The 24,597-nt window shown below is 43.6% G+C and overlaps 1 protein-coding gene and 1 pseudogene across 2 annotated transcripts in view; one reads left to right on the top strand and one right to left on the bottom strand.

Moving 5' to 3' along the window:
* LOC114212219 (phospholipid-transporting ATPase IB) overlaps nucleotides 1-24,597 on the top strand; it is a 573,423-nt gene that overhangs the window by 504,047 nt on the left and 44,779 nt on the right. For both annotated transcript variants that reach the window (XM_028106999.2, XM_088022179.1), the window contains one exon: nucleotides 21,996-22,084. In XM_028106999.2, the coding sequence (XP_027962800.1) occupies nucleotides 21,996-22,084 (89 nt within the window). The remainder of the gene's footprint in view (nucleotides 1-21,995; nucleotides 22,085-24,597) is intronic.
* On the bottom strand, nucleotides 14,787-14,993 carry LOC114212225 (guanine nucleotide-binding protein G(I)/G(S)/G(O) subunit gamma-5 pseudogene; annotated as a pseudogene).

Here is a 24,597-nt window from a genome sequence, read left to right on the forward strand (position 1 = left end):
GGAATCTCTCAACCTGTGGCTTTTCTTGAAACTTGTGTCTTTTAATGCAAAGTTTTCCATTGTAATGCAGTCAAACTCATCTCCTTCCTTCATGGTTTCTGCTGTTTTGTATCATTTTCTAAAAGATAGTCAAGGTCATAAGGGTATTCTTCCACATTTTCTACAAGTTTTAAAGTTTTGCTTGTCACCTTGGGAGTGACGTGTGCCTGTGGTGGGAAGCAGGGACAATTGGATGTTTTGCAACTTGATACGCAGGGCCCCGCCCTGGTGAGCCCTCCCCCACAGGGTACTCTGTGCACAGGATACTCTACCGCTAGGTCTCTAGTATTGTCATGTGGGATTCTTCATGTCCAGCCCCTCCCGTGTTTCATCTCAGGGGCAGGGTCTGAGTAGAGTGGGGCTGGGGATATCCTGCTAGTCACACTTAGAGGAACATGAGCATGTGCCTCCAGGCAAATGGGTTTGAACATAGAGAGCATCTGAGATGCTCCACAACCCCTGCACTGGAGACTGTCTCTATGGAGAGCCTCAGAGTAATAAGACCTCCGGTATAGTTAGGCCGGAAATCTCTGGAGAACTGCTGGGCCATCAACTGGAGGCCTCCTCTCCTCACTCATATTACTTCCATTTTATAAAAATGATTATTTTCTAATCCTTTGATGCCCTCTGGAATGCTTTGAAGGCCAAGATATTATTTTTGTTTCATAGGTATCAATGTTATAAGACTTGTCCTACTGAGAAATAGTGAGGAACCATGGAATCCCAACAGATCCTTCAGCCTATTTATTGCTTGTTTGTTTGATTTAAGTAATCTCTACACCTAATATGGGCCTCGAACTCACAACCCTGAGATCAAGAGCCTCACGCTCCGCTGACTGAGCCAGCCAGGCTCCTGCAGCCTATGTAGATTGTGGGCCATCCATTAACAGACGTGCACCATGTTGTTTGTTACTGAGCACCAAGACATGGCAACTTTTGTTTTATTGAGTGAAGACATGTGACTGCTTGCTCAGCGTGACTGCCCTGTGCCTGGGAAATGAAAACATTCCCATGAAATAATTCAATTATCTACTTATTTAAACTTATCATTTTAAAATGTTACATTTTAAGCAGAATAGAAAAAGGGAAGGGTCAGAAATGTAATGAAAGAATTATGTAAAGTCAGGATAGGATTTCTGAGCTAAAAATGAAGCTGGATTATACAAACATAAAGCCTTGCAATTTATTAAAAGGAAAGTTATTGAAATGCGAACAAATCATAATAAAATATTAGTCAAGTATGAATAGACAGCACAGCCACTGTCTGTTAAGAATATGGCTCTCATACCATGAGACAGGCAGGCCCTGGCTCTAGAGTCAGAGAGACATGGATTCAAATTCCGACTCAGACGCTTACCATGTGACCTGGAATTGGTTGCTTAACCACTGAGTCTTAGTTGCATCATCTGTAAAAGGGGAACAATTAGTTTCTCTCTTGCAGGTGTTTTTGGGGGGCTTAGAAATAATATAGTTGGGAGTACCCAGGAAGAGATGTTCCATGGAAGAGAGGAGAAGCTCAAATAAAGACCCACCTCCCACTTGGGCCTGAGGCCAGTGGTGTCTTTAAGGAAGACAGAAAATGCTAGGGAAGAGTTGGGAAGAAGTGAGGGTTGGTTTTAGAGTAATAACATATATTTATGTTGTTTGGGTTACCCTCGCTGGGAGTTTGGAGGTATTGCAGGTTGTGCTTCTGAGCCCATAAGGGCACCCAGCAGTGTATGCATAGAGATGAATACAGAGTTTAACCAAATGCACTGCATTCTGTCCTTGTGTGTAGATGCCTGTGGATGTAACCTTGGAGGAGCATGCTCCCTTCATCTTTCTATCTCTAGTGGGTAGCAGAGAGGTTAACACAGAATGAGTGCTCAAAAACTGCTGGAGGGAGGAAGGCAGGTTGGGTGTTGCTGTGAAGCTCCTAGTTTCGTGAAAGAAAGAAATCCATTGGGGCACCTGGGTGACTCAATCCTTAAGCATCTGCCTTCAGCTCAGGTCATGATCCCAGGGTCCTGGGATCGAGCCCTGCATCAGGCTCCCTGCTTGGCGGGAAGCCTGCTTCTCCCTCTCCCACTCCCCCTGCTTATGTTCCCCCTTTCACTGTCTCTCCCTCTGTCAAAATAAATAAATAAAATCTTTAAAAAAAAAAAAAAGGAAAGAAAGAAAGAAATCCAATTGAAGAGTAGGCAGCATTATTTTAATTTCTTCATTTTGTACTTGGGGTGGGTATTTTGCAATACTCATTTGCTTACCATGAAACTTGATTAAATCAAGTCCTTTCTCCCCTGCAAGAACATTTTTTTCTATTAAAAAAAAAAAGGAAATCTGAACTTTGGTGTAGAGGAGCAGTAAAAAGTAACAGCAAGAGTGAACAAGAAAGAGAGAGAGAAATATGCAGAAGGCGTCCCTGGGGGACTACACGCTGCTGCTAAATTTCAGTTGCAGTTGTCAGAGTTAAAGAAAACACTGGAGAAAATGTCTCATGGAGGGTTCCTCGGATTGTTGTGCTGTAAGAAGGACAGCTGGGGGGGGCACCGAAGCCAACTGGCAGGGGCTCTGATGACCGGGTGCCATGCACCAGCCATTGAGCTCATTTGCTCCACCTCGGGTAACTTTTACAGTCAGAGCTGCTTCAGGATGAGCACAAGACACTGTGCCCATGTTTGGGGGTGGGGGAAACAAGGCAGAGTGGAAGGAAGGAAGAAGTCCATAGGTAGTTTTGAAGGGTAAGCCCAGGGCTTCTTGGGGATTTAGGTGAAATGAACTGTGGATGAACCCAGCTAACTGGGTGCTGGGCACAACAGCCCCGGGAGGGAAGTGCTGCAGCCCTCTTGGTTCTACAGCGGAGGAAACTGAGGCATGGAGAGGTTAACTAACCCTGTGTAAGTGTCATGGTCTGAAGCTTAGAGGCACAGTTCTATCCCAGGTCCCCCTGAATCCAAAGTCCTCATTCTTCACTACCGTATTCAGTGGCCAGGAAGATTCCTGCAGGAGCAGTAAGGAGTTAGCCCAAGGCTGCTACACTGGGTTCTAGAACTCTACTGCTTCAGTAGATGTTCACTGTGACTGTGAGGCAATGGAGCAGAGTGCCTGTATCCCCAGGGGAATGTCACTCTCCTCCTGAGAATCCTTCTGGTCGTGGATCTCCATTCTGGGAAATAGATTGAGAAGCAGCCCAAGGACTACCCCAACAGGGTAGGAAGCAGAGAGACCTCGATCCACAGCAGTGATCAAGAGCCACTCGAAGCCTGGATCTGAGCAAAAAAAGTGTGATATAGTTAAATCTTGGTGATTCAAGGGCTTTCCATGTCTGCCCCCACCTTTGCTCCCACCCCCAGTAAGCTCCTGCTTACAGCTCCTGGGAATGTCCCGTGCCTACTGATTGGCCATCTAATGTACAAATTCTTTGCAAACCTAGATATGTTTTTGTGACTGTTCACTACATTTTCCTTAAACTTGTTCAGGGGACACCCCTGACAGTGGAGGAAAGAGAAGGCAAGCATTCCCCAGGGAAGCCTGGGGATATATCCTGTGGCATTGCATCTCAAAAATGATATTGACTTGAAGACTCTGGCTTTAGGGAAAAAAACCATCCAATTTTATTGTAAAAATGTTCTTGATTTTATTTTCTATATCCTTTAATTCTGCTCTAATCTTTATTGTTTCCTTCTTTCTGCTGGTTTCTGTCTTCATTTGTTCTTTTTCTAGCTCCTTTAAACATAAACTTAGGTTATATGAGATTTTTCTTGCTTCTTGAGATAGGTCTGTATTGCTATAAACTTCCCTCTTAGAACTGCTTTTGCAGCATCCCAAAGGTTTTGGACCATTATGTTTTCACCTCCATTTTTATTTGCTTCCATGTACTTTTAAATTTCTTCTTTTATTTCCTGGTTGACCCATTCACTGTTTAGTAGCATGTTATTTAACCTTCATGTATTTGTGATCTTTCCAGAGTTTTTCTTGTTGACTTCTAGTTTCATAGTGTTGTGGTCAGAAAAGGTGCATGGTATGACTTTGATTTTCCTGAACTCGTTGAGAATTGTTTTGTGGGCTAATATGTGATCTGTTCTAGAGAATGTTCCAGGTGTATTTGAAAAGAATGTGTAATCTGCTGTTCTGGGGTGGAATGTTCTGAATATATCTGTTAAATCCATCTGGTCCAGTGTGTCATTCAAAGCCATGGTTTTCTTTTTTTTTTTTTATTTTTTTATTGTTATGTTAATCACCATATATTACATCATTAGTTTTTGGTGCAGTGTTCCATGATTCATTGTTTGTTCATAACACCCAGTGCTCCATGCAGAACGTGCCCTCCTCAATACCCATCACCAGGCTAACCCATCCCCCTACCCCCCTCCCCTCTAGAACCCTCAGTTTGTTTTTCAGAGTCCATCATCTCTCATGGTTCGTCTCCCCCTCTGACATACTCCCCTTTTCTTCCTCTCCTGTTATCTTCTTCTTTTTCTTTTTTCTTAAAATATGTTGCGTTATTTGTTTCAGAAGTACAGAACTGTGATTCAACAGTCTTGCACAATTCACAGCGCTCACCATAGCACATACCCTCCCCAATGTCTATCACCCAGCCACCCCATCCCTCCCACCCCCAACCACTCCAGTAACACTCAGTTTCTTTCCTGAGATTAAGAATTCCTCATATCAGTGAGGTCATGTGATACATGTCTTTCTCTGATTGACTTATTTCACTCAGCATAACACCCTCCAGTTCCATCCACGTTGTTGCAAATGGCAAGATCTCATTCCTTTTGATGCAAAGCCATGGTTTTCTTGTTGATTTTCTGTTTAGATGATCTGTCCATTGATGTAAGTGGAGGTTAAAGTCTCCTACTACTGTTGTATGATTATCAATTAGTTCTTTTATGTTTGTTTTTAATTGCTTTATAGATCTGGGTGCTTTTATGTTAGGAGCATAAATATTTACAATCGTTTATCTTCTTGTTGGGTTGTTCCCTTTATTATTATCTAGTGTCATTCTTTGACTTTTGTTACAGTCTTTGTTCTAAAGTCTGTTTTGTCCAATGTAAGTATTGCTATGCTGATTTCTTTTGATAATTCATTTGCATGATAGATGTTTCTCCATTCCCTCACTTTCAGTATGCAGGTGTCTTTAGGTCTGAAATCAGTCTCCTGTAGGCAGCATATAGATGGGTCTTGTTTTTATATCCATTCTGACATCCTATGTCTTTTGATTAGAGTGTTTAGTCCATTTACATCCAGAGTAATTCTTGATAGATATGTACTTACTGCCATTTTATTATTTGTTTTGTGGGTATTTCTGAATATTTTCTCTGATCCTTTCTTTCTCTCTTTCATGGTTTGCTGAAATTCTTTAGCAATATATTTGGATTTCTTTCTCTTTATTCTTTGCATATTTATTAGTGGTTTTTTATTTGTGGTTACCATTAGGTTTGTATATAGCATCTTCTGCATATAACATTCTATATTAAGTTGATGGTCATTTGAGTTTGAACCCATTCTTTACTCTTGTACTCCCCACATTTTAGGTATATGGTGTCATATTTTATATCCTTTTATTTTGTGAGTTCCTTGACAGATATTTTACAGAAATACTAATTCTTTAAAGATTTATTTATTTATTTACTTACTTACTTACTTACTTACTTACTTACTTACTTATTTGTCAGAGAGAGAGCACAAGCAGGGGAAGTGGCAGGCAGAGGGAGAAGCAGGCTCCCTGCCGAGCAAGGAGCCTGATGCGGAACTGGATCCCAGGACTCTGGGATAATGACCTAAGCCAAAGGCAGACACGTAACTGACTGAGCCACCCAGGCATACACAGAAATACTCATTTTTACTGCTTTTGTGTTTCTTACCTTCATACTGTCATTTTTGGCCTTTCCCCCCATTCAGAGAGACCCCTTCTAATATTTCATGCAGGGCTGGTTTAATGGTCATGAACTCCTTTAGTTTCCGTTTGTCTGGGAAACTATCTCTCCTTCTATTTTGAATGATCGCCTGGCTGGATAGAGTATTCTTGGCTGCAGGTTTTTCCTATTCAGCACTCCGAATATATCATGCCACTTCTGGCTTGCAAAGTTTCTGTTGAAAAATCTGCTGATAGTCTTATGGGGTTTCCTTTGTATGTAACTATCTTTTTGTTGTGTTTAATATTTTTTTATCACTATATTTTGCCATTTTAATTACAATATGTCTTGGTGTGGATCTGCTTTTATTGATTCTGTTGGGAATTCTCTGTGCCTCCTGGGTCTGGATATCTGTTTCCTTCCACAGATTAGGAAAGTTTTGTTATTATTTCTTCAAATAAATTCTCTGGCCCCTTTTATCTCTTCTTCTTCTTCTGGGACTCCTATAATATGAATGTTCGTACATTTGGTGGAGTCACTGACTTCCCTAAGTCTATTCTCATTTGCATAATTCTTTTTTTCTCTTTTGTTCAGCTTGCTTACTCTCCACTACTTCATCTTCTAGGTCATTAATTGTTCTGCTTCTTCCAGCCTCCTATTCCTTCCATCAAGTGTGTTTCTCATTTCACTACTGAGCCCTTTATCCTCTCTGCTATGTTATTCCTTATCTCTGTGTTAATTGTCTCACTGATGTCCTCCACTCTTTTCTCAAGTCCAATGTTTTAAATTCTCCGTCAGGCATGTTATTTATATCTGTTGCACTTAGGTCTCCATCCATGGCCTTGTCCTGTTCTTTCATTTGAGACAAATCCCTTTCTCTTTTCATTTTGTCTAAGTCTCTGTGCCTATTTCTGGGTGTTAGGAAAGTCGGCTAAGTCTCCTGTTTTTGAGGGTAGAGGCTTTATGAAGAAGAGGTCCTGTACTGCCCTGCTGTGTAATGTCCCTTGTTCCCTAGGGCCTGATGCTTCTGAGAGTATCTCCAGTGTGTGCTGCGTGCACTCTGCTATTGTGACCTGGCCACTTTATTCTTCAAGATAGTCATCTCCAGAGGCTCTCTTTGCCTGTTATGGGCAGTATTTCCTCCCTGGCTTGAATGTGGTATGTTTTAACTAGGTGTGTTCTGGTCTGCTTGGGAAATGAGACCTGTCTTCACTGTCCTGGGAACTGAGGCCTTGCAAAACTCCCTGGTTGAGAGATGTGGTATTGGCTGGAGTTTAGGCCAGTCTTCTGGGGGAGGGCCCCCCACCATGCTGGGACTGAGACAAGCATGACTGGGAGGGGGTATTCCACCAGAGTATATTGAGAGTCAGCACTCTGCTGGTTCCTGCATGTGGCCCAAGGCTTATGCTGAGGGGTGGGGGAAGGAAATGGCATTGGCCAGTTCCTTTGTTCTCTGAGCAGTGTCTCCATGAATGCTTGTCTCTCTGGGATGTGCTCCAAGATGAGTGAATAATCTCCCCACTGTGTGCCCCAGGGACTCTTCAGATCCCTGTTTCCAGTATGTCTGTGGGCTGTTGCCCTGCCTTCTCTCCAAGAGCAGCACAGTGCCCTCTGAGCTCTCCCAGAACCAAGCCTGCTGATCTTTAAAACCCCAAGCTTTAAGCCCTGTTGGTTACAGGAACTCATGACATTCCGACCCTCTAGCTTTCCAAGCCAGTTGCTATGGGGATTCATTTTCCCCGTGTGCTCATTCCCCTGTGGGCTAGTCTGTGTCTTGCCCTTCTCTGCAACTATGCCTCCCTCCCCACCACAGTGGCCACAAGCTGTTTCCCTCCCAAGCCATGTCTCTGTACTTCCTAGCTTCTTCTATGTGGCCTCTTCTCTACCTTTAGTTGTGGAGTTTGTCCTGCCAGTGTTTAGGTCAATTTCTGGGGTATTTAGGATGATTTCGTAGTTATCTAGTTGTATTTGTGGGATGAGACAAACCTAAGGTCCTCCTACTCTGCCACCATCTTCCCCTTACCCTCTTTTCTTGGTTTTAACATGAAATGATCTATTTTTCAAATCTTTAGGTGAGATTGAAGATCTAGGATGATGTATCTTGTTTTCCCTGTGGTTTTTACTCCAATTTAGACTACACAAATCTTCCAGGTCATATTAGCATTTTTAAAGGTATTCTAAATGCACAAAGGAGTGATTAATGAGGACTTTTCAGTGAGATAAAATGTCTCATATTTAGGATATGTGTGTGAGAGTGTATACATTCTATTAATTATGCAGTTCCCATTGTCTACCTCTTCATTAATTTCAAGTACAAAAGCTGGGGAGACAGTCCTTCCTAGGGTCACTCCTGTCAGGTCACATGAGTGGCTGCCAACCTTATGTACCTGTAAGGCCGTCTTCTAGGGTGGAAGTTTTTATCATCACCCAAAACAATGATTTTATGTATTTAGTTTGTGGTTCCTGCCACCAAGGAGCCTACAGAAAAACCTAAAAGCCTGCAGGATCTCCAGGATCTTCCAGCTCTGAATTCCTTGCCATCTGCACTAAGATGATTGTGGGCTGTTTATTCTATAGCGTTCAATTCTGTGTGACTGGGGAGACCTCACTCACTCCTTAGCCCTGTGGACGTGGCTTAGGCTCTTTGACAGAGTCTGGGTTGAAAATTTTCCTCCAGCTTCCTGGGCCAGGACTCAGGCAGGCACCATAGTTAGCCTTCTGACATGCATCCACCTGGAGAACATTTTTCATGAACAATTAACAGCTATTCTTTTTTCTACTTGGGCACAAAGTTATGAGTGGACATCTTTCATCATTGTAGAGTGACAGCTGAGTCCGTGCTCTGAGTGGTGTTCTGTAGAGATGAGAGCAGTGCTTGGCCTGCTATAATGATAGGAAGTTCACCTTGATCAGTTAAAAATAGAAGGCACCCTATCGGCAGTAAACACAAATGAGCAGTGCTTATAGCTGAGTAGAAAGAATAGAATTTGGTTATTTCACTCTTTAGCTATTTTTACTGGGAACACTTGCTGCCCGTCACCAGTAAGCAACCTATTTGCAATAGAATTTGGGAATTCTGCATCATGCAGCTCAACCTGTCCACCCACCAGAGAGCAGTGGTGGGTACACCTCCTGATAGCTGGAGCAGAATCTCATCACCCAGCTCGCCCTTAAATGCTGACTCAGGAATCAGTCTGCATCACTACTGGCCACTTTTGGGATATCCAAGTAAGATTTGGGCTTATATCAATAGCACAGAAAAATTAGGTAGTTATAGGAATGTGTATAGTACTTACCACGTGCCAGGCACTTTTTATAGTGCTTTACATTTATGAATTCATTTAGGCCTCAGGGTATCCCTAATGAGGTAAGTATTCTATTTTTACCATTTTACAGAGGAAGAAACTGAGGCATGGTACTTAAGTAAGAGTAAGTGTCAGAGGTGGAATTGGCGTTTTGGCAGGCTGTCTATGCTTGTTATGGACTGAATGTGTACCCCCAAAATTCATATATTGAAGCCCTCACCGTTAATGTAATGACATTTGGAGATGGGGCCTTTGAGAGGTGATTAGGTTTAGATGAGGTCATGTGGCGGGGGTGGGGGCTCTCGTGATGGGAGCAGGGCCCTTGTAAGAGGAGGCGTCAGAGAGCTTGCTCCCTCTCTCTCCCCCTCCCCCTCCCTCCTTGCATGCATATGTACACACACACACACACACACACACACACACACACACACACACGTCATGTGAGCACAGCGAGAAGGCAGCCTTCTATGGGCACCTCCCTGGCACCCATGTCCCGGATGTCCAGCCTCCAGAACTATGAGGACGCACATCTGTGGTCTGAGCCCATAGTCACTGGCACGCTGTTATGGCAGCTCAAGCTGACAGACAGTGCTCTTGAAGACTGTGCAGTCTAGCCCCCCATAGAAGCCCTCACAGACCCTCAGCTTTTCAAGAAACATTGCTGCTCGCTCTTTTTGGTCTTTCAGATGTCCTTTTTCAGCAGTGCCTCTGCCAAGCTCTTGATTCGAGACCTTGATTTCATCCACCTCTGTGGGAGGAGCAGTGAGTGAAACACCTCCTTATTCTACCGTAGGAAGAGCAGGTGACCCATAGGCTGCGCCACAAGGGTGTGTATTCTGACACCATAGCAGCCAAGGAATGAATGAAGCGAAAGAAGCACTTCTCTGTTCCAGAGCCCTGGGCTCTGTGGGGGCAGGAGGGCAGCTTTAGCTGTACCTGGAGCCAGTCCCTGTGTCTCTGAACCTTCTAGAGTCAGGGGCCAGCTAGTCATAATCATCTCTCTTCTAGGGGCTCGTCCCTCAGATGGTGAATTGGTGAGATGGGCCATTTTTACTGGCATCTGTCCTAAACACTGTGCTTTAACATTGAACCTAATGTTCTAAATTACCATAGTTGTTGCAACTGTGAGGCATCTAATATTTCAGGAAAATGGATAACTTTCTGTGACCCTTTTGGCTTTCTGTGCAACCACACGAGAATCGCAATCTAGAAATAGTAATTTTTGAAATTGTTTATACACGCATAAAATAAACACTGTGCCTCAGACACTCAGGTCCACAGCATGATTTCTGGAAGCCAGCAGGCCCACCTCTATGGGAGGAGAGTCAGAGCTGGGACCGCGGTGTCCCCACAGCCCTCCCCAACCCCCTGCAGGACAGCTGCCCCAAGACACAGAAGACAGAGGCTACATGTATGTCTTCAGTGAATGTCACTTCTTTTGTTCTTGAAGGTAGAAGAGAGTACAGACTGCATATTTTTTAAATTATACACAACCAGTTTTAAACCTGACCTCTTCTTACCTTGGACGTGAGTCCCACATTTCTGAGCAGCGATAACCGATTTCCTTGCCTTCATTTCATGTAGCAGGCCCTGTGAAGAGTGGTAAGAATTGTCTTCTCATCCAAAAAACCATCTCAGGAAATCAGTGGTCTCTAAAATGGGGTGCTGGGACGCCTGGGTGGCTCAGTTGGTTAAGCGTCTGCCTTTGGCTCAGGTCATGGTCCCAGGGTCCTGAGATCGAGCCCCACATCGGGCTCCCCGCCTCTTCCTCTGCTTGTGCCTCTCCCTCTCCCTCTCCCTCTCTCTCTCTCTCTCTCTCTGACAAATAAATAAATAAATAAATCTTTAAATAAAATAAAATGCTGTGCTAAAGAGCAAAATTGGAAATCAAAATGACCTGGAAAAGGATAAGTTAATAATCCAAGGGATGTCAAGCCTCACCTTTCTCTCTTTCCCAAACAGCCTGTTTGGGAAAACTGGGAGATGGTGTTTCTTCACCAGGTGGGGAGTAAATAAGAGTTTAAATGTTGCCACAAGGTTTTTAAAAATCACCCCATTCTACATGCCCTGAAACAAGCATGCCCTCCCTTGGGTGGGGGTGGAGTGTGGTGAAGGGAGTCTGTGTTGGCTTCCAAGTTTTCTTTCTGGAGCTTTTAACTTTGTCACAGCTGCCCCTCCAGTCAGTGGGGAAAGGCCCTCAGTCCTGTGGCTTCTGTCATAAGTAGTTCACGTGATGATAATAATGTTTGTCAGAGTAGACCCCACAGGCACAATGTCATTACCACAGTGAGCCTCTAAGCCACTTGAACGGCTCAAATAGAAATTACTGACAATACCAAATGTGGTGAACACGTGGAACAAGAGGAATGCTCATCCATTCACTTCACTCATACAACTGCCTCGGTGGACACTTAGGCCATTTCTTAAAGGGTAATCATATACAAGCCCACCTTTTGTGATGCTTCACAGATACTGCACCTTTTACAAACTGAAGGTCTGTGGCAACCCTGGCTTGAGCAAGCCTATGGGTGCCATTTTTCCAACAACATTTGCTTATTTGGTGTCTGTCTGTGTCACATTTTCGTAGTTCTCACAATATTCTAAACTTTTTCGTCGTGATTACATTTGTTATGGGGATCTGTGGTCAGTGATCTTTGATGTTACTCTTGTAATTGTTTGGAGGCACCACAAACCACACCCACGTAAGACCATGAACTTAATCCATAAATCTGACTGCTCTATCAACCAAATGTTCCCCTGTCTCTCTCCCTCTCCTTGGGTGTCTCCCTGTTCCCCGAGACACAATATTGAAGTTAGGCAAATGAATAACCCTACCATGGCCTCTGAGTGTTCAGGTGAAAGGAAGATTGGCACATGTCTCTCCCTTTAAATCAAAACCTAGACATGATTAAGCTTAGTGAGGAAGGCATGCCAAAAGCTGAGCCAGGCCAAAAAGTAGCCCTTTTGCACCAAACAGCCAAGCTGTGAATGCAAAGAAAATGTTCTGGAAGGGAGGTAAAATTGCAACTCCAGTGAACACACAAATGATGAGAAAGTGAAACGGCCTTATTGCAGATATGGAGTAGTTTTGAGTGGTCTGGGCAGAAGATGAAACCAGCCACAACATTCTCAAGGCAGAGGCTAATCCAGAGCAAGCCACTAATTCTCTTCAATTTAGGAAGGCTGAGAGAAGTGAGAAGTCCGCAGAAGGAAAGTCTGAAGCCGGCAGAGGTTGGTTCACGAGGTTGAAGGAAAGAAGCCAGCTCCACAACAGAAAGCACAAGGTGAAGCAGCGAGGGCTGGTGGAGAAGCTGCAGCAAGTTCTCCAGAAGGTCCAGCTACAACAGCAATGCAGGTGGCTACACTCCAAGACAGACTTTCAGTGTAGATGGGACAGCCTTCTACTGGAAGAAGATGCCATCAAGGACTTTCAGAGATACAGAGAAGTCAGTGCCTGGCTTCTAAGCTCCAAAGGACAGGCTGACTCTCTTGTTAGGGACTAATGTAGCTGGTGACTTGAAGTCAGCAAAGTGCTCACTGGCCATTCTGAAAATCTTAGGGCCCTTCAGAATGATGTTCAATCCACTGTGCCCATGCTTTATAAATGGAAAAAGAAAGCCTGTCAGACAGCACGTCTGATAGCGCTTCTGTTTACAACATGGTTTACTGAATATTTTAAACCCACTGTTGAGACCTAGTGCTTGGAAAAAAAAGATTCTTATCAAAATTTTGCTGCTCATTGACAATGCACCCGGTCATCCAAGAGCTCCGACAGAGATGTACAATGAGATGAATGTTGTTTTCATGCCCGCTGACACAGTATTGATATGGCAGCTCACAGATCAGAGAATAATTGCAACTCTCAAGTCTTATTATTGAAGAAATACATGTCGAAAGGCTCTCACTGCCATAGAAAGTGATTCCTCTAATGGGCCTGGGCAAAGTCAATTGAAAACCTTCTGAAAAGGATTCACCATTCTAGATGCCTTTAAGAACATCCATGATTCATGGGAAGAGGTCAAAATCTCCACATTCACAGGAGTTTGGGAGAGGTTGGTTCCCACACACATGGAGGAGTTGGAGGGGTTCAGGACATCAGCGGGGGCAGTCACTGCAGAGGTGGTGGAAACAGCAAGAAAACTGGAATTAGAAGTGGAGCCTGAAGATGGGACCACGTTGCTGCAATCTCATGATCAAACTTGAACAGTTAAGGAGCTGCTTCTCATGGATGAGCCAAGAAAGTGGTTTCTTGAGATGCAATCTGCTCCTGGTGGAGATGCTGTGAAGACTGTTGACCACAAAGGATTTAGAATCTTACAACAACTTAGCTGATAAATCAGCAGTAGGGTTTGAGAGGATTGACTACAGTTTTGAAAGAAGTTCCACTGTGAGTGAAATGCTATCAAACAGCATCACAAGCTACAGAGAAATCGTTCGGGAAAGGAAGAGTCACTCAATGCAGCAAACTTCCCTGTTGTCTTCTAAGAAACTCCTCCTGCCACCCCAGCCTTCAGCAACAACCACCCTGGTCGGTCAGCAGCCACCTACATGGAGGCGAGCCGCTCAGCCAGCAGAAAGATTACAACTTGCTGAAAACTCAGATCAGTGATCATTTCTTAGCAATAAGTATTTTTAAATTAAGGTATGTGCATTGTTTTTTAAGACATAATGCTATTGTACACTTAACAGACTACAGTAAGTGTATACATAACTTTTATATACACTGGGAAACCAATTTCATTTGACTTGCTTTATTGCGATATTTGCTTTATGGCAGTGGTCTGGAACCGAACCCACAATATCTCTGAGGTCTGCCTTCACTTTCCATATGACAGAGCAACCCCACTCCCAAGTGTGTACCCCACAGAAACAGAAACATATGTACACAAAATGACTTGTACAAACACATGTGGAGAGCAGCCTTATTCTTAATAATAGCCCCAAACTAGAAATAACCCAAATGTCCATTCATAGGAGACTAGTTAAACAAATTGTGATATATTCGCATGACAGAATACTACTCAAAAAAATTTTTAAAAAGCGAGTTTTAGGGTGCCTGGGTGGCTCAGTCGTTAAGCATCTGCCTTCGGCTCAGGTCATGATTCCAGGGTCCTGGGATCAAGTCCCACATCGGGCTTCCTGCTCAGCGGGAAGCCTGCTTTTCCCTCTCCCACTCCCCCTGCTTGTGTTCTTTCTCTCGCTGTCTCTCTCTGTCAAATAAATAAATAAAATCTTTAAAAAAAATAAAAAGTGAGTTATAGGTACATGCAAGAACATGAATGAATCTCAAGGCATCATGTTGGGTGAAAAAGAAGCCAGATTCGAAAATATGAATACTTTCCCATTTAGATGAAATTCTTTTTTTTTACACTAAGTATTTTATTGTATGCTGCTGCTAGTGTATATAAAATAATTACCTTTGTGAAATAGAAATTTATGAAAATTCAGAGGTAGATGTTAAGGACTGACAAAAGTAGAAGTTTATATAGTATGGCACGTGTTATAGGGATAATAAAGTTTTGTACAGGCTTCAAATTCAGTTCTCCTTTGAATATTCACTGGTTCATGAAAAGTGGTTTAGAAAACCATCCAAAGATTCATTTTGCTATAAAAAGGAACAGAATTTTTGGGGTCTGGTGGGATTCGCACTTGAAGATACACCAGTTAGCAGGGGTTCGTGCTGGGCATTCTGCAGACAGAATTGTTTCAAATCTGCAGCTGCCTGGGAAACCTTCACGCGGTCGAGCCCGGCTTCCAGCCTGAGCTGTTGAACCACTTTCTTCATAGCAGTGACGCTGGAGGAACCAGACATGGCGGTCTCAAGAGCGGGCAGATTCGTTCGTGTGTGGATCAGGCAGTTCGTGGGTCCACGGGGCCAGATGGTGGGCTAGATGAAATTCTAAAATAGGCAAAACGTAGTGCCGAATCTGGACAGGCATTGCACATTCCGTTTATGCATACAGATGTCATTATTCAGATGTAGACAATTGTCACAACTCTTTGAACTAAATCCTTAAGATTTGTGCATTTGAATGTATTTAAGTTATAACCCCCCTGAAAGCATTCCTTTATCCTCCTGGAGGGTGAATAACTTTCTCAAGAGCATAAGGGGATGCTTTTGAAAAACCCGTATCATGTGACTATGGTAATCATCCACCACTAACTTCAGGGTTTCAAAATAGTAGTATCCTTTGATAAGGCAATGTTATGCTTCGGTGACAAAATGATAATAATAATAATAATGAAGCCCACTGTCAAAAAGAGAGTGTTAGTTATATGTTCTGTTTTGAATGACCCTACATTTGTAGGACTGATATTTTTAGGTGGTTGCTTATTCTCTCCTGCCGTCAGGGGCAGATCAGAGGGAGGCTGAGGCAGCAGATTTTTGGGCTGGAGGTTATGGCTTCAAATCCCCTTTTGTGAAGGTGGACCTGGAAATACCACTGGATTGGCAGTTAAATATTAGGATCAGGCATGTGGGAAAGTTTGAGTTAGCACAGATATGGAGGTACTTCTGGGATCACTTGGTGGTTTTTCTAAAAATGCATTTGCAATTACAGAGTGCTTGGTAGGGTAATCTTCAGAGGATGTTCCATGGAAGACAACTGAGAGATGTCTTCCCCTTTTCAGTACATCTAAGCTTAAAATTGGCACCAGGTCATTGGCACCTTATACAGGGGACGAGTGGGTATGCACAATGTCAGGAGAGGAACCCTATTTCAGAATTCGCATCCTCCCTCCTGTGGCAAGTGAATACAGTCCCACTCAGTCCTTTATGGGGCCATGGGAAATTCTTTCCTGCTGCACTGCAGAGTCCACACCTGTCTGGGTTCCGCATGCTCCGAGAATTCCCTGTGGAGGATGGATTTGTGCAGCACACCTGCCTCCCAGCCCAGGCTTGGGAGGGGTGTGCAACTCTCAAACACGTCCACTGTTGTACGGTCGCCCAGAGCAAACAGCATTCAAACATACACTGCCGCCTTTCTGAAAAGGGCTCCTGTTGGGAGAAAAGCAGATTGAACTTCTGCACCGTCATGGAAAACAAGGTTTTCAAAAAGTCAGAGCTCACAAGCAAAACTGGGGCTCCCTTGGCCTTTGAATGGAAGAAAAAATAAATTAAGCAAGAGTCAAAAGAGGAGCTAGGGATTGCAAGGACAACTGTTCTACCAGGCTGATGGGCCTTAAGTTTTGGATAAATTTTGTTGTTGTTGTGGCCCGGTGGGGGGGCAGGGATTGGGGTGGCTTTTCTTTGGTTCTGTTTTTGTGACATTGCAAGCTGTTCAGATTTTCTTTTACTTCCATTTTCAATTTGGTGCCCTGGGTTTCTGGTGTTAAATCGAAATCAGACTCGTGCCTGGAGTGTGGTACCCTGTCTGTACTTGAAAATGCTCTCGCCTGCCCCGGGACAGGCTGGCAGGGGAAGAAGGAAGCTCCTCATTGCTCATGCTGGGGAGAGGGAGGAGGGTTTGGGACCAAGCAACGTGTGTTTGAATCTGGCAGCAAGTCCTGGGCGGGGGAGGGGGGGAGAGTTGCAGACTTAAATTTTCGTCTGTGAAATGGGAACTGTGAAGGATTAAATGGGAAGGCCTGGCACTTAGCGATGTGCAGAGAAATCCTAGTTCCTTCTCTGGGGCAGTTGAGCTGTCCCCTTCTCCACTGTCAGCATTGTTTCCCCTGCGCCCCACACTGGGATCTTAAACTGCCCTCACCTGGCTCTGGTTACTTCTGCTTCCCTTTTAAAAACTTCCTGGGCGCCTGGGTGGCTCAGTCGGTGAAGCGTCTGCCTTGGGCTCAGGTCATGATCTCGGAGTCCTTGGATTGAGTCCCGCATCGGGTTCCCTGCTTAGCGGGGAGCCTGCTTCTCCCTCTCCTTCTCCCTCTGTGCTCTCTCTCTCAAAAATAAATAAATAAAATTAAAAAAAAAAAAACACCAATGCAGAAACTTCTCATTTATCACCACTGTCTTGGGTGGCTAGACCGTGTGTGTGTATGTGTGTGTGTGTGTGTGTGATAAGTAGTAGCACGCTGAAGCAAATGAATGTACTAATCCCTGATCACTCCCATTACGGGTGTCCCTGGTTAATACTACTGGTCTAACTCCACAGCTGAGCTGGGCAGCTCATTACAATCAGTCAAGCCTCCAGTCCCGTCAGGGCTCTCACCTGTTTATGCCGTAATGTGTCAACTCATTTCACCCACCTACGCCTCAGTTTACCTGCAGTGGGTTCCTATGCATTTGGCACCTGAGTTGTTCAGCCAGTGCTAGTAAAGATATGTTAACTGAGGGGTCATTCTTCCCAATAGACAGCACATCAAAAGGATGCTTTTAAAACCTCACTCAACAGTATTTAGGAGGGGTGAGGACAGAGGGTAATTTAAGTCACTTTTTTTTTTCCTCAATAAACTTTTTTTTTGCTATGCTAAGAACAAGAAAAATGTAATTAAATTTAAATAACAAAAGCTGTGGCCTTAGAGAAGCTTTCAGGACTTTGGATCTCGGTCATTCTGTAAAAATATGTAGAAACCTTTCTGGAGACCCACCTTTAGGTTATATACAAGAAATCTTCCCAGCTCCAAGTTTTAAAAACCAACGACAAAACAATAGTTGCAAATTTCTGTCTAACTTTTATTCATTTGAGAGGGGGCTTCCTATTTCCAACAGGGCAATGCAAAGTTCATTGTCCTGACTTCCCTCAGCAACTAAAATTCTTAGTTTCATAATCTGTTTTAAATAGCACCTTGTTGTTGTAAACTGTTAGGTTTTTTTTAAAGATTTTGTTTATTTGAGAGGGAGAGAAAGAGAGCATGAGAGGGGGGAGGGTCAGAGGGAGAAGCAGACTCCCTGGGGAGCAGGGAGCCGGATGCGGGACTCAATCCCGGGACTCCAGGATCATGACCTGAGCCGAAGGCGGTCGCTTAACCAACTGAGCCACCCAGGCGCCCCTGTAGTGTTAGTTTTAAATGACCCTACGCTTTGATAAATATACCAGGCAGATGATCCAGGATGTAACCCTGTAAGTATAGCTCGAAGGAGTCCACCTTCCGGGGCCATGCCCCACCCTAAGCATGCAGAGTGGAGAGCAAACCCCAACGAGCCAGCTCAGCACTGTGACTGGACTGGCCACAGGGCCGGGCCCAGAGGCAAGAGGGCTGTCTGTCGGGGGTGGGGGGAGGCTGGACTTGCCAAGGGAGCTGGCTAATCCGCTCCTTCCTGAAGTGCGCTAGGGGGATGGAGAGTGGGCTTGAGTTAAGTGTTTCTTTCATATGAGGAAGATGTGTTTTCTGTAGAAAAAAAGAGGAACTCGAGATAGCCAAAGAGATATGCAAACAATAATCAGCAGTCATACTCCTTCTGCTGTGCTGTTCCGTGTGTTATTCCTGAACATGTAAGCACGCACATATGAAAGGGGGTGGTAGTCAGTCTGAAGTCCAGGGAGGCTGGGACCACTCACTGTTTTTGAAGTCCCAGAATGTTGTCTGTGAAAGGTGAGGAAATCCTAAAGCAGGACTTACAAAAATTAGAGTCTATATTGATACATAGATATAGATATGTGTATAATGCTTAACACTTAAAGACACGATAACTTGCAGTGGATTGCATCAGGACATGGCATCTCAAGTTCAATTTCGAGATTTGGCCTAATTATGCTTTTTCTCCCCCCCCCCCCGCCCCCGCACATTGCCATGGTAGGTCTGTTGTAAGAGGTGTCAGGACCTAGAGCTTTCCTCAGGAGTATAACATTATCTTTCTCTACGTCAACAAATATAATTCTCGATCACTTCCGTTGCTGTACAGAGGCCCATTGTGTGTACGTCCCACTGTAGAGTTAAGTCCTGTTCTTGGACATTTCTTTCTTACTTTCTTTGGTAGCACTACGTGGATATTCTTGTACTTGCTACTTCTGATGTTTTCTTACTTCCTTAGGATGAACTTGGAGAGATAAAATTGATGGGGCACAATGTACTCACATGGTTTTGAGGTTCAAAACTATTCTTTCAGAAAGCTGGCACTCTTGTTTTAGAAAATGAAAGCAGGTCCTCCAATGCCAGGGTAGAGTTCGGCTCTACCCCAGACCTCACTGCTTCTCAGATTCATTGTCATCAAGTCCCTAGTACCACACAGAGTGATGTGCCAGAGTTCAGAGGCAAGACAGGTGTAGTCAGGCATGGGCTTTGCCAGGGCTGCCAGAGATTCGGGGTGTAGACAGAGAAACTGGGAGGACAGGCACAGAGACAGAAGCCCTTCTCAGGTGTAGTCAGATGGAGCAAGAAGGGCCTCAGCGGGAGTGGCCGGCCCCCCAGAACAGAATGAGTTGAAGCTTGTATGCCACACTGGGGTCAGGGTGAACCCCACCCTCTAGCACTTGAAGAGAGCTGCCCTGAGCCCTCCTTGATTCTCAAAGTGTCCCCCACCCTACATGTGCCTCAGCCACCCCACTGCCCGCCTGCCCTTGGAAAGCCTCGTGCCACTTTGTAATGAGTTGTGGCAAAACCTGTCTATTCCAGTAGAACCACATGGTGAGGCCTCCAGAAAAAGCAAACCGATGAATGTAAAAGGGTTCTGTCACTTTGATCCCTTTTCTAAGTAGCCCACCCTCCTAGGCCAGCTTGCCAGTGGCCAGCCAGCTCCATGCTCCTGGCCATGCTCCCTGGAAACCAAACTCCGAGGACTCTGGACTCCCCAGCCCCTGTTTCCATTCAGAGCAAACTTATCCCTCCCTCTGCTTTTGCCCTAAATTTTCTTTTCAGCTCCTCGCCTGACATTTAACTCGGCGTTGCAACTCTATTCCTTAAAACCCTCTGCCCAAAACTGTCTGTGACTCAGCATGCCAGGAACAAGTAAATCTCATCAAAGGCTGCGCTCCTCACTGCCTGTCCCTGTCATTCAGCCTTCCCCTTGGAATTGCTCTCTCTCTCTGCCCCTCTTTAGCTCTGGAAATCCTGTTTATCTTTCTGGACACATCTCACCACCTTCTGTCTGCTTTAAGAAGCCTTACCAGCCTTCTAGCCTTCTGAAACCCCGTAGAATGTGATCATGATCCTTATTATATTCCACTGTGTCTAGTGGACAGATGGTCCCTGATGTCGGATGGACTTTCAACTTAGGATTTTTCAACTTTATGATGGCGTGAGAGTGATATGCATTCAGTAGAAACCATATTTGGAATTTTGGATGTGGATCTCTTCCTAGTCTAGCAGTTTGTGGCACAGTCCTCTTTCATGATGCTGGGCACTGGCCACTCCCAGCCAGCCACATCACCACGAGTGTAAATAACCAACACCCTGACAACCATTCTGCACCCAGACAACCATGTGTTTGTCACTTCTAGTGCAGTATTCGATACATTACATGAGATACTCGACACTTTATTATATTTTCAATCTTGTTTTCTGTTTCTTTATTATTGAAATATGGGTGACACACGTTACGTTATTTTCAGGTGTACAACAGAGTGATTTGAGAAGTTGATTCATAGTGTAGCTACCATGTGTCACTGGACAACAACTGTTACTGTACCACTGACTATATTCCCTATGCTGTGCATTTCATCTCCATGACTTAGTCATTCCGTCACTGGAAGCCTGTATCTCCCTCTCCCCTTTACCTGTTGTGCCCATCCCCCCACCCCCCACCCCCTGGCAACTACCAGTTTGTTCTCTGTATTTATGAGTCCTTTTTTTTTTTGCTTTTTTTTTGTTTGTTCATTTGTTTTTTTAGATTCCACATACTAGTTTGCTCTTATGGTATTTGTCTTTCTCTATCTGGCTTATTTCACTTAGCACATCTTCTAGGTCCATCCATGTTGTCAGAAATGGCAAAAATCTCATTCTTTTTTATGGCCAAGTAATATTTCATTATGTGTGAGTGATTGTGTGTGTATGTACACACAATATCTTCTTTATCCATTCATCTGTGGATGGACACTTAGGTTGTTTCCATTTCTTGACTATTGTAAATAATGCTACAATAAACATAAGGGTGCATATACCTTTCAAATTAGTGTTTTATTTTCTGTGGGTAAATACCCAGTAGTGAAATTACTGGATCATATGGTATTTCTATTTTTAATTTTCTGAGGCACTTCCATTTTTATAATAATATCTATCTTATAATAGATGGTATTGCCCAACTGTATGATGTTCAGTAGGTTAGGTTATTAAATGCATTTTTGACTTAGGATATTTTCAATTTATGTTGGGTTTATTAGGATGTGACCCCATCATAAGTCAAGGAAAATCTGTAGATTATACCGCACAATGGTGTGTGTGTGTGTGTGTGTGTGTGTGTGTGTGTGTGTGTGCGCGTGCATACTTATAATTATAGGTTCCTTGAAGCAAAGTCTATAACCATCCCTTTTCCTCTTCTGGGTGTTGAGAATCACCGGGCCTTGCGCTAAGGTACTGGTTCTGTGAATGAATGAGCAGTGAAGGAACATGAACTCATGGATAGGGGAAGCGGATGTGAGGAGCCTAGTAGAGAAAAATTCATTTGGTAGGAGTCTGGCTCCAGCTTTCTCTGAAGGAGGGCTTTATGGTCAACATTCTGACCAGAAGGGGGCTTAAAAGCACTTTATAGACAGAAGGAGACAACAACATTTGTTAAAATAAAAGGAGGCGAAAGCTGATGGAGATCAACAGAGAGGCACTCACCACATCAGGTCCCCTGGACATCCTTCCTAGGTGAATGTTTTCACTGTGGTTGAATTTAATGCTTTCTGTTGTGTTTGTGTCATGGAATGTTTCACATTGATTCAATTACATCTGCTTTTGAAAGAACAAGTATTAACACACGTGTCACTTCTGTTTCTTGCAGGCAACAATGGTCCTGAGCTCCGCACACTTCTGGCTGGGATTATTTCTGGTGCCCACAGCGTGTTTGATGGAAGATGTAGCATGGAGAGCGTAAGTGAAGAGTGACGTAGTCACCCTAAGTCTTGCTTATCTGTCCTTGCAGTCACCTGTCATGAACCCTGGCCACAGGGTATTTCATGCTGTAGGACTTCAGAAAGAACAGGTCTCCTGCTACCTGCCAGCAACAGATGTTTATAAGGGATGTTGGCGGTTTTGGTTTCTTGTGGTTTTCTTTTCTTCTTTTAACCTGTGCTTCACCTTGATAGGAGAATATAGACAAAAAGGAGTCCCAAGACAGGCTGTGTGAAGGTCAGTAGGTATGGTGCTTGTACGTGATTTTAACGGAGGGTTTCTAAGTACAGATTCATTCCATCAGGTTTAGGAAGCATAACTCAAAACTCACTTCTCCTTGTATCTAAAAAATCTATGCCTAAGCAATCACAAATATAACCTGGCTTTAAATCCCAGACTTAAACAAAAATTGTGTATATGTAAGCCATTTCAAGTTAGAAAATAACTTGGAATGAAGTATTCTTCATTTTTCCAATAATTCACAGTAGGAATCCTTCAGACATAATTTATTTAGAGTGTCAGTGTACAAATCTATGAGATTAATCACAAAGATGAAATTATAATGTAGGTTAAGTAGGAAATAATTCATGCTCAGTTTTGCTTGTATGTTTCAAAATATATTGTTTCCGAAATATCTTGTGCACAAGGTAAACTAAGCAACTAAGTTCCAAGATAATGTTAATTTTAATTTCATCCATGAGAAAGAGATGGAAGATTTCAAAAGAGGTAATATTGATTTTTGTTTGGGGTAGGCTGATTCCTCCTACAAATAGTTGCCAACTTCCCTGAAAATTGGATTGGTTTTACTTTCGGCAAAGCATAATTATTTTGGGGCCCTGAGGTAGAGAATTGAGACTTTAATCCAAACCTTTCAGGAAAAGACATCAGATTTCATTTTTATCTCCCCTTCCTCCCACATTCAAGGAGAACTGTTCTCGCCTGACAGTTAAGGATGTCTTTTGAAAAAGTCTTCATTTTGGCATTATCTTGACAACCGGTGATGCCTAATGCAGAGAGAGAGAGGAAGAGAGAGAATTGTATAGCACATATTTTGGGTGTTTTTTCTTTTCACTGAGTTTTGCAACTATTAGTAAAAATTAAATAACTCTATTAAATGCCTTGATTTCCACTACTTCCCTTTTATCTGCTAAAACTGTATTCTATAAATAGCTGAATTAGAATCCTTGGAAATGAAATTATTATAGCCAGGAAAGATGTGTTCTTAATCTAATAAATGCTGAAACAAAATGCTAGTTCTATTATTTGTTCTTATAGCACATAGCCCAGTTGTGGCATGCTATATTACCTTGCTAAATCTCTTCAATTTTACATGACAGGTTAGTTTTAGGTAAATACAACATGATCCTGGCTACATCAGATCACTTTACAATTTATAGTGATTGAGAATAGGAATGTGATTATAAATTAATCTCAGCCTGTTTTAATTCAACTATCTTGATTAACGTCATGAAAAAAAAATGCGGAGTCTGTGTACTTGCCGAGTGAGACTTTAGCAGAAGTATCTTTCTACTATTTCAAAAAGTGGTTGCAGATTACAATGTCTCTACCTCCTCCCCAGTCTTCTGGATCTTTTCCCATCCATTCCAAGTAAAAGTTACCAGTCACCAATGAAGCAAATTATTCCTTCAAACAGGACTTGTTTTTGGTTTCCCCCGGCACTATAAAATTAGCACCATTTACATTTTAGCAAGGATAAATCAAAGGACACTGCCTCCAGCTCCACCATATGGAAAAAGTAAAAGTCACTTATTTCCGAGAAGCTTGCCAGCCAGGTAGAAGGGCCCATGCACTACGAAGGAGGTGCTGGTCGGGGGACCAGCAGAGGCAGACCCCGGGCATTGTCCTACCTGCTGCCTCCTGCCCAGGACAGGCCCAGAAAACAGCCCTTCCCAGGAGCAGACAGCACTTCAGCTTTGGGCTGAGCTGGAAAGGCTCCTACTGAATACCAGAGGCACTTACAGAAATGTACTTTTGTCTGGTTTTATTCGGGGAAGCCAGGGAGAATGGTATATATTGGCTCTCCCCGCCCCTCCCCCCACAGTATTTGCCCAAAGTACATGCGCAATTTGTAATACACATTTAATGTCTAAACTACAGTCACCTCCCTCCTCAAAGACAAGCATTTGGCAAGCTTATTTGGGAATTTTCCCTGAGATCACGGGGCTCGGGTTTTATCTTATATTATACTCCCTGCCTGAAATAGATGTTGTTGGATCCAGTAAATTCAGAGGTTTCTCCAGGACGTGGAAGCAGACTATGAGTTGCTCGCCTCCAGTGAGGCCACCGTATGGGACTGTGATTTCTTTCTGAGCTTCTGCCTCCCAGAATGTGTTCTGTTTTCCCTTCCTGCACACTGGACAAAAACATGAGCCCTGATTGTCCACAGCCACCCTTCATTTGGTTCCAATTGTCAACTCTTTATTGAAACATGATGTGCTATGGCTCTCCTTGGACTTCCAAGGAGAGTTTTG

The sequence above is a fragment of the Eumetopias jubatus genome, unplaced genomic scaffold, assembly GCF_037043125.1.
Source record: "Eumetopias jubatus isolate StellerSeaLion01/CBP00866 unplaced genomic scaffold, mEumJub1_p1.0 scaffold_3, whole genome shotgun sequence".
Classification (NCBI taxonomy): domain Eukaryota; kingdom Metazoa; phylum Chordata; class Mammalia; order Carnivora; family Otariidae; genus Eumetopias; species Eumetopias jubatus.